At 55.1% G+C, this 13,376-nt stretch overlaps 1 protein-coding gene across 1 annotated transcript in view; it reads left to right on the top strand.

Moving 5' to 3' along the window:
• Positions 1-848: 848 nt before the first annotated feature.
• The window catches only part of CCDC9 (coiled-coil domain containing 9), a 15,773-nt gene continuing 3,245 nt past the window's right edge, over positions 849-13,376 (top strand). The window contains exons 1-8 of the mRNA XM_023182507.3: positions 849-999; positions 3,082-3,155; positions 3,308-3,412; positions 5,056-5,157; positions 5,323-5,574; positions 8,920-9,003; positions 9,090-9,263; positions 10,559-10,740. Of these exons, the coding sequence (XP_023038275.2) occupies positions 3,153-3,155; positions 3,308-3,412; positions 5,056-5,157; positions 5,323-5,574; positions 8,920-9,003; positions 9,090-9,263; positions 10,559-10,740 (902 nt within the window). The 5' untranslated portion in view covers positions 849-999; positions 3,082-3,152. The remainder of the gene's footprint in view (positions 1,000-3,081; positions 3,156-3,307; positions 3,413-5,055; positions 5,158-5,322; positions 5,575-8,919; positions 9,004-9,089; positions 9,264-10,558; positions 10,741-13,376) is intronic.

Genomic DNA, 13,376 nt, shown 5'->3' with positions numbered 1-13,376 from the left:
TTTTAGTAGAGACGGGGTTTCACCGTGTTAGCCAGGATGGTCTCGGTCTCCTGACCTCGTGATCCGCCCGTCTCGGCCTCCCAAAGTGCTGGGATTACAGGCTTGAGCCACCGCGCCCGGCCAATTGTTTTGTATATTTAGTAGAGACGGGGTTTCACCATGTTGGCCAGGATGGTCTTGAACTCCTGGCCTCAAGTGATCCACCCTCCTCGACCTCCCAAAGTGCTGGGATTACAAGCGTGAGCCATCGCGGCCGGCATTTTAATTTATTTTTGAGAAGGAGTCAGCTCTGTCGTCTAGGCTGGGTGCGGTGGCATGATCTCGGCTCACTGCAACCTCTGCCTCCCTGGTTCAAGCAATTCTCCTGCTTCAGCCTCCCAAGTTGCTGGGGTTACAGGCGCGCGCCACCACAACCGGCTAATTTTTTTGTGGAGATGGGATTTCACAATGTTGGCCAGGTTGATCTCGAACTTCTGACCTCAGGTGATCCGCCCGCCTCGGCATCCCAAGGTTCTGGGATTAGAAGTGTGAGCCGCCCCCGGCCAGTTGAACATCTGAAGCTTCTAAAGCGAACTCTAAGGTTTCATTGGCACGAGGGGCTCGAACCAGGTCAGCCTTCCAGGCGTCAGTGCCCAATGCTTGGCATCTACTGACAGAAACCAGGAATGAGGGGCTGGAGGAGGAAACAGCTTGAAGAAAGAGGTAGAGGCCAGGGAGTGAGGACGGTGTCTCCTTTTCCTGGAAGTTGGTAATTCAGGCAGAAGGAAATTGGATGAGCTTCCAGAACACCCGGGGAGCCAGGTGGCCCCGCTCCCACTTCCACCGCGGAGACGCGGCCCCTTTAAGGCTCCCGGAAACGGTCCCAGAGGACCGGAAGTGACCCTCTTTATTTCTCTGCCTCACGTGGTGCTGGCAGGAAGTGACGCGCGTGGCCCGGGAGCTGCGGACGCAGAGGCCGACGGAGCTGGAGTCGCGGACGCCGCGGGGTCTCCGGGACAGGTGACCGGGGGGAGGGGGCCGGGAGCGCGCCCAGAGAAGGCGGGGCCTGAAGCCCCACGTGGCGGGGACCGCGAACAGGCGTGGGCAGGGTGGGGAGCCGCCGGCGGGGGCGGGGTCGGAGTACTCTGCGGGGGGCGGGGACAGGACGCCCACATGGGAAGCTGGAGGGGCGCTGGCGCGGCGGGCCGTTGGAGGTGGTGGGTAGGGCCGGGGCGAGGCGGGGCGGGGCCCGATCCTGGGCCGGCGGCTGTGGGCGGGGCCTAAAAGTTGTGGCTGGACTGTGGGCGGGGCCATAGTGTTGTTTGGACCGCTGTGTGGCGGGGCTCGGATGCGGGGCGGAAGCGCTGTGGGAGGGGCCAGAAAGTTTTGCCTGACTGAAAGTCCAGACTGTTGGCCGGGACGTTGGGGGCGGACCCAGAGGCTGACGCGTGCCGGGGGCGGGGCCGCAATGTAGTGGGGAGCCAGGAGGCGGGGCCAGGGAGCTGGCGGTTAATGCTGGGGGTGGAGCCAGAAAGTTTCGTGTGAGCCACGAGCGCGGCCAGAGCGTTGGCGGGGAAGCGGGGAGCTGAGCCAGAACTCTGGGGAAGCCACGGGTGGGGCCATATGCTGACGTAACGAGGTGTGGGAGGGAGTCAGGGGGCGTGTCCAGGAAGTTGGCCAGGCCAATCGGAGGCGGGGCCAGAGGGTTGCCTGGGCAGGTCGGAGGCGGGGCTAGAATAATAATAATAAGAGATGGGAGCGGCGGGTCTAGGCTGTTGCCTGGGAGAAAGTCGGGAGCGGGGCCAGATTAATGGCCCATGGGTTGGGGCGGGGCTAGAGCTGTTTCCGGGATGTCGAGAAAGTGGCCCTGGCATTCCCAGCTGGATTGAGGCTGGAGCCTTGCACAGAAAATCTGGGGCGGGCCTGGGTATTTTTGTCCTTGTTGGGGCTGGTGGAGTATTCAGTGGGGCAAAAGTCCAGTTCCAGGAAGCCTCGCCAGTGAGTTCTGGGCCTGTGTACAGAATCCTTTCGGGGGAGGCGAGAGGCTGTCGAGCTTCCTTAGGGTGCTGGAGACGGGGACTAGGAAGTCCCTGGGGAAGGTGTGGGCTTGGCGTGTTCTCTGAGAACTTGGGCAGCCAATAAGAGTGGGGTTCAGACTTTCTTTGAGCGTGGGATTGGGAATGTTTCTGAACCTTACCTGGCGGAGCTAGAATATTCGCCTGGATATGAGAGGCACCAGGAGGAGCACAGGAAAGTGGGTCTGGAACTTTGTTGTGCAGGCTGGTTGGAGGGGTTGTAGTTGGAACTCTTTTGATAGGGAACCGGGCTAGCACTCATACCACAGGGTATGCAGGCTGGACTAGAATCTGCGTTTGGAGGAGAGCAGTGTTGGATACTTAAGTAGTGGGTGGGGGCCAGAATATCCCCAACGTGGGTTTGACTAGATTGTTTACATGGGAACTGGGTGAGTCCACAAAGATCATGAAAGGGCTGAGTCTTAATTTCTTTTTTTTTTGAGACGGAATCTCGCTCTGTTGCCCAGGCTGGAGTGCAGTGGCGCGATCTTGGCTCACTGCAAGCTCCTCCTTCCCGGGTTCACGCCATTCTGCTGCCTCAGCCTGTAGCTGTGACTGCAGGCGCCCACCACCACGCCCGGCTAATTTTTGTATTTTTAGTAGAGATGGGGTTTCACCGTGTTATCCAGGATAGTCTCGATCTCCTGACCTTGTGATCTGCCCATCTCGGCCTCCCAAAGTGCTGGGATTATGCCTGGCCTGCCTGGCTAATTTTTTTGTATTTTTTTTAGTAGAGATGGGGGTTTCACCCTGTTAGCCAGTATGGTCTCGATCTCCTCACCTCGTGATCCACCCATCTAGGCCTCCCAAAGTGCTGGGATTACAGGCGTGAGACACCACACCCGGCCCATCTTAATTTCTACGGAGAAGGTGGAGCTGGCAGTTGAAGGGAGGGAGAGTGAGAGCTAGAATTCTCTTGTGGTACAGGTTTTTTTTGTGTATGGCTGTGAGGAGCCCCCAGTATGTTAGAGGATGAAGTAGACTGGGGGGCCATTGGCCTTAGTCCTTCTTTTTCTTCTGCCCCCAGGAACCCTCAGTGCTGTGTCTAGATTCTGCAGGGGAGGTTTGCTGGGACCTTGACCCCACCCAGCCAGCGAAATGGTGAGGCTGAAAGTGGGTCTCTAGAATCTCAGTTTTGGGGAAGGGGGCTTGGGAGAATGGGATCCAGGGGGGCAGACTCTCAGACCCTGGGGAAAATCCCTGGTATGGATGGAGGTTTTTCCTTCCATCCCTCAACTGCCTCCCGGTCTCAGGCAGCCACACTCGATTTGAAATCAAAGGAGGAGAAGGATGCTGAGTTGGACAAGAGGATCGAGGCTCTTCGGCGGAAGAATGAGGCCCTCATCCGGCGCTACCAGGTGCCCTAGCCCCGCCCTGGGAGACCCCATCCCCTCTCTTCCCCGCAGTGAGTTTTTCTCACCTCTCCCTTAAAACCTTTTCATGGCTCCCCATCACTGTCAGGATAAAAGCCAAAGGCCTTAGCCTGACATCCCTTCTTTCATTCCATTATTCATTCATTCATTCATTCATTTGTTCACAAGTATTCCCCAAGATCTTTACCATACCAGCCCTGGTGCTGAGTGGTGCTGGGGATACAGCTGTGACTGAGACAGACCCAGGCCTACCCCTCCAGGGTCCACCGTCTAGTCAGGGATGTCCCAGAGCAGACAAGACTGGAATCAGGAAATTCAGGGGTCTGTGGGAGTCCGGAGGAGGCTCCTGCCCAGCCTTGGGGATATCAGGAAGGGTTTCCTGGAGGAGTGGACTCTGAGGCTTGAGTGGTGAGTAGACAATAACCAGTTGAGAAGGAGAGGGGAACATGTTTCAGGCAGAGAGAACAGTTTGTGCAAATGTTGGAAGCAAGAGAGAGCTTGGAGCTTCAAGTTGGAGAGTTGGTTAGGAGAGAATTGACCTGGGCAGGTCAGCAGGGACTAGGCTGTGCGGGGCCCTGAATGCCACCAGGCTGAGTTTGAACTTTGTCCTGAGGGCACAGGGGAGCCAGGGAGAGCCTTGAGGAGGGGTGGGACCCGTCAGAATAGTTCTTTAGGAAGACCCCTCTGGGTGCTGTGTGGTGGTGGGTGGGAGGAGGTGATGCTGGAGCCCAGTGACGGAGGAGGAAGCTGGGGCTGGAACCCTAGTGGGAGAGGAGGTACCTGGCTCAGGGCAGGGCTGTTGAGAGGAACTCAGTACTAAAGGGCAGTTGGGGGCAGGCGGAGGAAGAGGGAGGATTTAGGACAAGGCCGCTGAGTAGGTGGTGTGGCTGTCCCTGAGATGGGATCTGTGGTGAGGCGTGGGTTTCATTTATTCATTCTTCATGAATTCATTCATTTTATAAAAGGCATATTGAATTTCCCTTGTGGGCCAGGCAGCGTTCTAGACTTGGGATACATGTCAGTGACATGCATCACTGAAAGCGGACCGACGTTCCTGTCCCCAGGCAGATTCTGCTGTAGTGGAGGAAGCAGACAGTGAGCAAGACGCACACGGTGCTGGGTGCAAATGGGATGAGAACAGAGAGGGTGGCAGGGAGCTGGTTTCCATAGGGTGCTCAGGGAAAGCCTCACCAGAAGGCAGCATTGGAGCAGAGACCTGCAGGAGGTGAGGGGTTGGAAGATCTCTGGGAAAAGTGTTCCTGGCAGAGGGAGCCGCTGGTGCAAAGCCCCCGAGGCAGGTTTGAGCTGGATGTGTTCTGGGAATAGCAAGGAAGCCGGAGTGATCGCGGGGCAGAGGGTGAGAGACGAGGTCAGGGAGGTACCAAGGCCAGACCCCACGGGTCCCACAGGATGTGGGGAAGGTTGTTACTCAGAGATGGGCACCACAGGAGCGTTCTGAGTGGGGCAGCAACGTGATGGGGTTTGAGGGATATGAGTGGCCTTCTTGTCTAGAGCCCAGGAGAGAGGCCTGGGCTGGGGCCAGACTTAGGCGGAGATCAGGGGTCTGTGGGAGTCCGTCTGGTGGACAGGGCACCTGACGCTTCCCTACCCCGGGTGTCTGTTCCTAGGAGATTGAGGAAGACCGTAAGAAAGCTGAACTTGAGGGAGTCGCTGTCACAGCTCCCCGAAAGGGCCGCTCAGTGGAGAAGGAGAATGTGGCAGTGGAGTCGGTGAGCTCATCACTGGGGTTAGGGATCCTGGGGATGGGGAGGGGCAGAGGGTTGAGGCCTGGGACCCAGGAGCCCCCAGCTGTCCTGCACCAGTGGGTGGCCTCCATCCTGGCCGCATGCCTGCCTGCCCCAGTGACTGTATTTTCCCCATCTCCTCTCTTCCAGGAGAAGAACCTGGGTCCTTCCCGGAGGTCTCCTGGGACCCATCGGCCCCCAGGGGCCAGCAAGGGGGGCCGGACTCCTCCACAGCAGGGAGGCCGGGCTGGCATGGGCCGAGCATCACGCAGCTGGGAGGGCAGTCCCGGGGAGCAGCCTCGAGGAGGAGGAGCTGGGGGCCGTGGCCGGAGGGGCCGGGGCCGGGGTTCCCCTCACCTCTCTGGAACTGGAGACACCTCAATCTCCGACCGTAAATCTAAGGTAGGAGCGAGGCAGCACCTGGAGCCCTGGCTGAGGTTCTCCGTTGTCTGTTTCTGTCTGTTCCTCTTCTCAAATGCACAGTTGTCCTGTGTGTCCATCTTTCGGCATCTCTCTCTGAGCCTCTGCATCTGGCTCTGTTTCTCTCTTCCTTTACCACCTCCTCCTCCTCCCGCTCTCCCTCTTCTAGTTCCTCCTGTTCCTTCCCTCTCTCCTCATGCCCAGAGCTCGCATGTTCTTCCTTGTCTCTGTCTCCTGCCCGTGCTCCCCCTCTTCGCATTCCTCCTCGCCTTCCTTCCCTCCCCTCTCCTGCAACACCTAGTGCTGCGTGTCCTCCTCTGTCGCTCGCTCTTTGTCTCCCTTTTTCTGGCTTTCTGGTGCATGCTTGCCGGCTCATCCTCTGTCCCCACCTCTCCTGCCTTTCTGGCTCTGTGTGTGTGTCTGGTGGGCTGTCTCTGTCTGGTGTGCTTGTGGGCACAGGCTCTGTGTGTGTGTCTGGTGGGCTGTCTCTGGTTGGTGTGCTTGTGGGCACAGGCTCTGTGTGGCATTCTGTTTCTGTGTGTGTGTTGGTCCCTGGCTTTGTTTGTGGGGAGCAGTGATCTTACTGTAACTGCCTCACTCATCCATGATGTGCAGTTCAGCAGGGTGTGAGGCGGTCTAGCTGAGTGGCTGACAGCCCACCATGGACATGGGTCGAACCTGGTTCTGTGAGTTACCTGTCCTTGGGCAGCTCACTTTGCCTGTGAGCTTCTGGTTCTAGCATTTACACGGGAATAAGAAGATTCAAAAATTAGCCGGGCGTGGTGGTGGGCACCTGTCATCCCAGCTACTTGGGAGGTTGAGGCAGGAGGATCACTTGAACCTGGGAGGCGGAGGTTGCAGTGAACTGAGATCACGCCATTGTACTCCAGTCTGTACAACAAGAGTGAAATTCTGTTTCAAAAAAAAAAAAAAAAGAATTAGACTTAAATTGGGCATGCCAAGCTGCTGTCACATAAAGACGCCAAAAATCTCACGACCTAAGTAGAGTAGGAGTTTATTTCTCTCTTGTATGCTGAGCCTTATAGGAGGTGGGTGGTCCAGGGGGCGAGGCCCCGCTCCATGATGTGACTCAGGGACCCAGGTTCCTGCTTTTTTGTTTTTGAGACGGAGTCTTGCTCTGTTGCCTATGCTGGAGTGCAGTGGTGCAATCTCAGCTCACTGTAAGCTCTGCCTCCCAGGTTCAGGCCATTCTCCTGCCTCAGCCTCCCAAGTAGCTGGGACCACAGGCACCCACCGCCACGCCCGGCTAATTTTTTGCGTTTTTATTAGAGACGGGGTTTCACCATGTTAGCCAGGATGGTCTTGATCTCCTGACCTTGTGATCCGCCCGCCTCGGCCTCCCAAAGTGCTGAGATTACAGGCGTGAGACACCACGCCCGGCCAATATTTGTATTTTTAGTAGAGACAGGGTTTCGCCATGTTGGCTAGGCTGGCCTTGAACTCCTGACCTTGGGTGATCCTACCGCCTCGGCCCCCCAAAATGCTGGGATTACATGTGGGAGCCACCGCACCCGGCCTGGTTCCTGCTTTTTGTTGCTTCGTGGCCCCCAGGTCATGGTTATTGTCTGTGGTAAAAGCTGGGTTGCTGACATGATTGCAGTTCAGTTCACAGGAAGGGGAAAGATGAGACTGCTTTATCACTTTTGGTCATGTCCTGTTGGTTGGTGAGAACTTAGACACACGGTCATACCTAACCTCAAAGTAGACTGGGAAATGAAAACATTGTGTTCAGCTGGCTGGCTATATGCACCCCTAAAATTTTGTTACTAGCTTGGTTACTAGTAACAAGTAGTTACCAGCTGCTTGGAGTGCTGGGTGTTGTGGTGTACGCTTATGGTCCTAGCTACTTGGGAAGCTAAGGTGGGAGGATTGCTTGAGCCCAGGAGTTTGAGACCAGCCTGGGCAACAACAGAGTGAGACCCCCCTCTCTATAAAAATAAAAAAAAAATTAACTGGATGCGGTGGCATGTGCCTGTGGTCCCAGCTACTTACTTGGGAGGCTGAGGCAGGAGGATCACTTGGGAGGCTCAGCCTGGGAGGTCAAGGATGTGGTAAGCTGTGAATATACCACTACTCTCCAGCTTGGGCGACAGAGCAAGACCCTGTCTCAAAAAAAAAAAAAAAAAAAAAAATCAATAAAATTTTGTTACTATGGAAGGAAGAAGGGTAGAACGGATTGTGGTTGGGGTGGGGAGGTCACCTAACCACCTGCCAATTAATTACTGTTATTGCCACCACTATGATTGTGACCACCTTGGTGTGCCAGGGCCCCCAGCACCCTGACACTGAACTCCCAGGTTCAGTGATTTGCTAGGGAGCCTCATGGCTTAGATTTATCACAGTGAAAGAGGTCACAAAGCAAAATCAGCAGGGGACAGGTTACCTGGGCTGAGGTCTGCAGGAAACCCAGCGCGAACTTCCAAGAGTCCTCTCCCTGAGTCCCGGGGATGCGCTGAATTCCCGCAGCACTGGATTGTGACAATATGTGGCTACCAGGGATGCTCACGAGAGACTCAGCACCCCAGGTTTTTAATTGGGGTCTGGTTTAATTATTTTTATTTATTGTATTTATATGCTTTTTAAAATTCTTTTTTTTTTTTTTTTGAGATGGAGTTTCGCTCTTGTTGCCCAGGCTGGAGTACAGTGGCATGATTTCAGCTCACTGCAACCCCCATCTTTTGGTTTCAAGCAGTCCTGCCTCAGCCTCCCAAGTAGCTGGGATTGCAGGCGCCGACCACCACGCCTGGCTAATTTTTGTATTTTTAGTAGAGACGGGGTTTCACCATGTTGACCAGGCTGGTCTTGAACTCCTTGACGTTGTGATCCACCCATCTCGGCCTCCCAAAGTGCTGGGATTACAGGCTTGAGCCACCGCGCCCGGCCTAAAATTTTTTATAGAGACAGGGTCTTGCTATGTTGCCTAGTCTGGCCTTGAACTCCTGGGCTCAAGCATTCCTCCTGCCTTGGCCTCCCAACGTGCTTGCATTAGAGGTTTAAGCCACCATGTCAGCCTGGAGGCGTTTTGAATGCAGGCTCCCTCCGTCTAGTATGTACTGAAATTCCAGACCCCCCCCATAGGAAAGCCAGTGCAGTATATACTGTGGTGTTTGCATAGACTAGGCCTGACCAACCAGCCTCATTAGTTCACTACTGACCCTGAGCACGGAGCATGCTGAGAGCAAATGCTCAGACACCAGCAGACCAGTCTGAGGAGAGGAGCCTCAGGCCTGCTGGGCAGCCCCTCTCCTGCACGGGCGGCCTAATAGTTCTCCCTGAAGCTGGGTATCCCTATCTTTATCCCCCCAGGAGTGGGAGGAGCGGCGCAGGCAGAACATTGAGAAGATGAACGAGGAGATGGAGAAGATCGCCGAGTACGAGCGCAACCAGCGGGTCAGTGGTGCGGGTGTCCCCGTGGCGGGGCCCAGCTGCCTGGGCTGTGGGGAGCCGGCGCCAATCCCCTGCTCCGCTGCCTGCAGGAAGGGGTGCTCGAACCCAACCCGGTGCGGAACTTCCTGGATGACCCCCGTCGACGCAGCGGGCCCCTGGAGGAATCTGAGCGGGACCGCCGGGAGGACAGCCGCCGGCATGGCCGCAACTGGGGGGGCCCTGATTTTGAGCGGGTGCGCTGTGGCCTTGAGCATGAGCGGCAGGTGGGTGCTGGCGGTGAGGACACCCTGGGGCTCTCAGGGCTATGATGGGGACTGTGTAGCAGGAACCAGACAGATGAGGGCCATGGGGCCTCTCTACTTTTTTGTGCCATAGCACAGGACTTTTTTTTTCATTGAGATGGAGTCTTGTTCTGTCACCCATTCTGGAGTGCAGTGGTGCCATCTTGGCTCACTGCAACCTTGGCCTCCCGGGTTCAAGCAATTCTTCTGACTCAGCCTCCCAAGTAGCTCAGATTACAGGTGAGCACCACCACGCCTGGCTAATTTTTTTGTATTTTCAGTAGAGATGGGGTTTCACCATGTTGGCCAGGCTGGTCTTCGACTCCTGACCTCAAGTAATCCACCTGCCTTGGCCTCCCAAAATGCTGGGATTACAGGTGTGAGCTACCATGCTTGGCCAGGATTTTAATTATTAAGGATTTGTGGTATGTTTTGTTTCCTGCTAAGGCAAATCTCCCCTCATTGTTAATGACATCAGCATTTATGAGGCACCTACCATGTGGCAGATGCTGTGTGAGGGGTGGGGACCTGGCCTAGAAGAGGAGGGAGGGGCAACGTCCTTGCACTTGGTGGTCCACCCCCAAATTGTTCGTCTGTTGGTTCTTCTGTCTATACCACACTGCTGTAGTTGTTACAGCCTTGTGGTATGTTTGAGGGTTTTCTTGTTACTAACAGTATTTTTTTTTTTTTTTGAGACGGAGTCTCGCTCTGTCACCCAGGCTGGACTGCAGTGGTGCCATCTTGGCTCCCTGCAAGCTCCGCCTCCCGGGTTCACGCCATTCTCCTGCCTCAGCCTCCTGAGTAGCTGGGAGTAGCCACACAGCCGGCTAATTTTTTGTATTTTCAGTAGAGATAGGGTTTCACCATGTTAGCCAGGATGGTCTTAATCTCCTGACCTTGTGATCTGCCCCCCTCAGCCTCCCAAAGTGCTGGGATTACAGGCGTGAGCCACCACGCCCAGCGGGATAAGAGTTTTGAGGCAGAGTCCCTTCCTTGATGAGGTTTCTATTGGTGGGAGCTGAGTAAATGAAAATATAGCAAGATGTGAGCTTCTGCCAAGTGTTATGGAGAAAAATCCGGCAGCTCAGGGTACAGGAGGATGCTACTTAGGAGATCTGAGGGCCTCTCTGATGAGGTGCCACCTGAGCCTACTTGGTTGTGATCTCTGCCTTGTCACCGCTTCCCTGTGTGACCCTGAGCAAGTGGATGTGCCCTGGGGCTTAGGGGTGGGGTGGGGGGTGGGACAGCACCCTGACTCCCCCTGGTCTGGGGGGCAGGGCCGCCGAGCTGGCCAGGGCAGTGCTGGAGACATGACGTTGTCCATGACGGGCCGGGAGCGGTCGGAGTACCTGCGCTGGAAGCAGGAGAGGGAGAAGATCGACCAGGAGCGGCTGCAGAGGCACCGCAAACCCACTGGCCAGTGGCGGCGCGAGTGGGACGCCGAGAAGACTGATGGGATGTGAGTCTTCTTCCCACTGCCCTTCCCATGTGGCACCTTGACCTTGGCCCTGACTTCTAAGTCCTATGCCTCTCTCTGGTTTCTCCTGCTGTGTATGAGTGAGTGACTGCTATCTCCTGAGATGCTGTGGACCAGCTGCCAGAGCTCAGCGGCACGTGAGAGCATTTCTGGTTTTCTTTTTTCTTTTTTGGAGACAGAGTCTTGCTCCAAAGTGTAGTGGCGTGTAGTGGCGTGATCTCAGCTCACTGCAACCTCTGCCTCCTGGGTTCAAGCAATTCTCCTGCCTCAGCCTCCTGAGCAGCTGGGGTGAGAGGATTTCTTCTGTGTGCACGGGTGTGCTGGGCTCATCTGATCCAGGCTGGACGCTAAGCTGTGGGTCCCACTGGGCTTGGCTCCTTGCGGCAGGGTAAACTCATTCTGCGCCAGGGTGTTCATTCTGCTGTCCAGGCTGAGGGCAGCAGCAGCCTGGGGAGCGCTTGCCCTGACATGGGCAGATGCACAAGCGGGCACACTCCATCTCACTGGGGCGGGGAAGTAAGCTCTGCCCACTCCAGTGGATAAGAACACCAGTGGCTGCAGGGACGTCAGTTCCAGTGCAGGGAGGGTGTGAAGGCTGTTTAACAGCGATTAGACCTCTGCATCCTCTCGCCAGCCTCTGACCTGTCCCCACCAACGCAGATTCCTGAACGTCTCTCCGTGCCCCACCATCTTCTTTTTTTTTTTTCTTTTGAGATGGAGTCTCTCAGTGTTGCTTGGGCTGGAGTACAGTGATGTGATCTTGGCTCACTGCAACCTCTGCCTCCTGGGTTCAAGCGATTCTCCTGCCTCAGCCTCCCGTGTAGCTGGGATTACAGGTGCCTGCCACCGCATCCAGCTAATTTTTGTATTTTTAGTAGAGACAGGGTTTCACCATGTTGGCCTGGCTGGTCTTGAACTCCTGACCTCATGATTTGCCCACCTGAATCTCCCAAAGTGCTGAGATTACAGGTGTGAGCCACCGCGCCTGGCACCACCACCTTACCCCAGTGGCATTGTTAACCTCAAGTTTGACTCTGTCCCCCGATTCAGTGAGACTTAAAGCCCTCAGCACATCATCGTCATGGGGACCAACTTCCATAGCCAAGAAGGAGAAGGTTCAGGAAGAGCCAATAAATGGCAGTATTTAAAGATCAGTAACTTTAGGTTTTACCTCATCCCCCATTCTTTCCTGTGTTGAAAGTTTTCATTCACCTATAACTTGTTTTTTGGCTTTGGCTAAGGAGAAGGATTTTGTCTGCCCGGTGGTCGGGAAGCATCCTGTTATGGATTATGAGCTAAGCCTGTGCGAGTGTGAGAAATATTTTGCTCAGATACTATAGTTGATCTTCCTAAGGAGGAGGCAGCTGGACTTTTGGGGAGATGTTCTCAGCGTTCACAGTGAGAAAGTATTTGTTTTTCCTGTGTGTCCCAAAAGCAGTTTGCAACAAGTCTGATTAATAATGTGTGTGTGGGCCGGGCGCGGTGGCTCACGTCTGTAATCCCAGCACTTTGGGAGGCCGAGGCGGGTGGATCATGAGGTCAGGAGATCAAGACCATTGTGGCCAACATGGTAAAACTCTGTCTCTACCAAAAATGCAAAAAATGGTGGGGCGCAGTGGCTCACGCCTATAATCCCAGCACTTTAGGAGGCCGAGGCGGGCAGGTCCCGAGGTCAGGAGATGGAGACCATCCTGGCTAACACGGTAAAACACTGTCTCTACTAAAAATTCAAAAAATTAGTCGGGTGTGGTGACGGGCGCCTGTAGTCCCAGCTGCTCGGGAGGCTGAGGCAGGAGAATGGCGTGAACCTGGGAGGCAGAGCTTGCAGTGAGCCAAGATCGCGCCACTGGACTCCAGCCTGGGCGAAACAGCCAGATTTCATCTCAAAAAAAAAAAAAAAAAAAAAAAAATGTGTGTGTGGGCCAGGCGCAGTGGCTCACGCTTATAATCCCCGCAATCCCAGCACGTTAGGAGGCCGAGGCTGGAGGACTGCTTGAACCCAGGAGGTTTGCAGTGAGCTGTTATGATGCCACTGCACTCCAGCCTGGACCACAGAGCAAGACCCTATATCTTATTTTATTATTTTTTTTGAGACGGAGTCTCGCTCTGTTGCCCAGGCTGGAGTGCAGTGGCCGGATCTCAGCTCACTGCAAGCTCCGCCTCCCGGGTTTACACCATTCTCCTGCCTCAGCCTCCCGAGTAGCTGGGACCACAGGCGCCCGCCACCTCACCCGGCTAGTTTTTTGTATTTTTTAGTTGAGACGGGTTTCACCGGCTTAGCCAGGATGGTCTCGATCTCCTGACCTTGTGATCCGCCCGTCTTGGCCTCCCAAAGTGCTGGGATTACAGGCTTGAGCCACCGCGCCCGGCCCAAGACCCTATATCTAAGAAAAAAAAATGCATGGTGTCTTGATTTCATCAGCATATATTTGAGTCCCGCCTATGTCATGGAAGGTTCTAGGTGATACAGCAGCAAACAAAACATTTCTGTCTTTGTGGAACTAAGAACGTAGTGGGCAAGGTGGGTAATTAAGAGGTCTAATGTCAGGCCCAGAAGGATAATGAAGCAGAGTAAGCAGCCAGGGTGGAGATTACAATTTTTTTTTTTTTTTTTTTTT

Source organism: Piliocolobus tephrosceles, chromosome 21, assembly GCF_002776525.5.
Source record: "Piliocolobus tephrosceles isolate RC106 chromosome 21, ASM277652v3, whole genome shotgun sequence".
Taxonomy (NCBI): domain Eukaryota; kingdom Metazoa; phylum Chordata; class Mammalia; order Primates; family Cercopithecidae; genus Piliocolobus; species Piliocolobus tephrosceles.
This window is presented reverse-complemented; position numbering and strand designations above follow the sequence as displayed.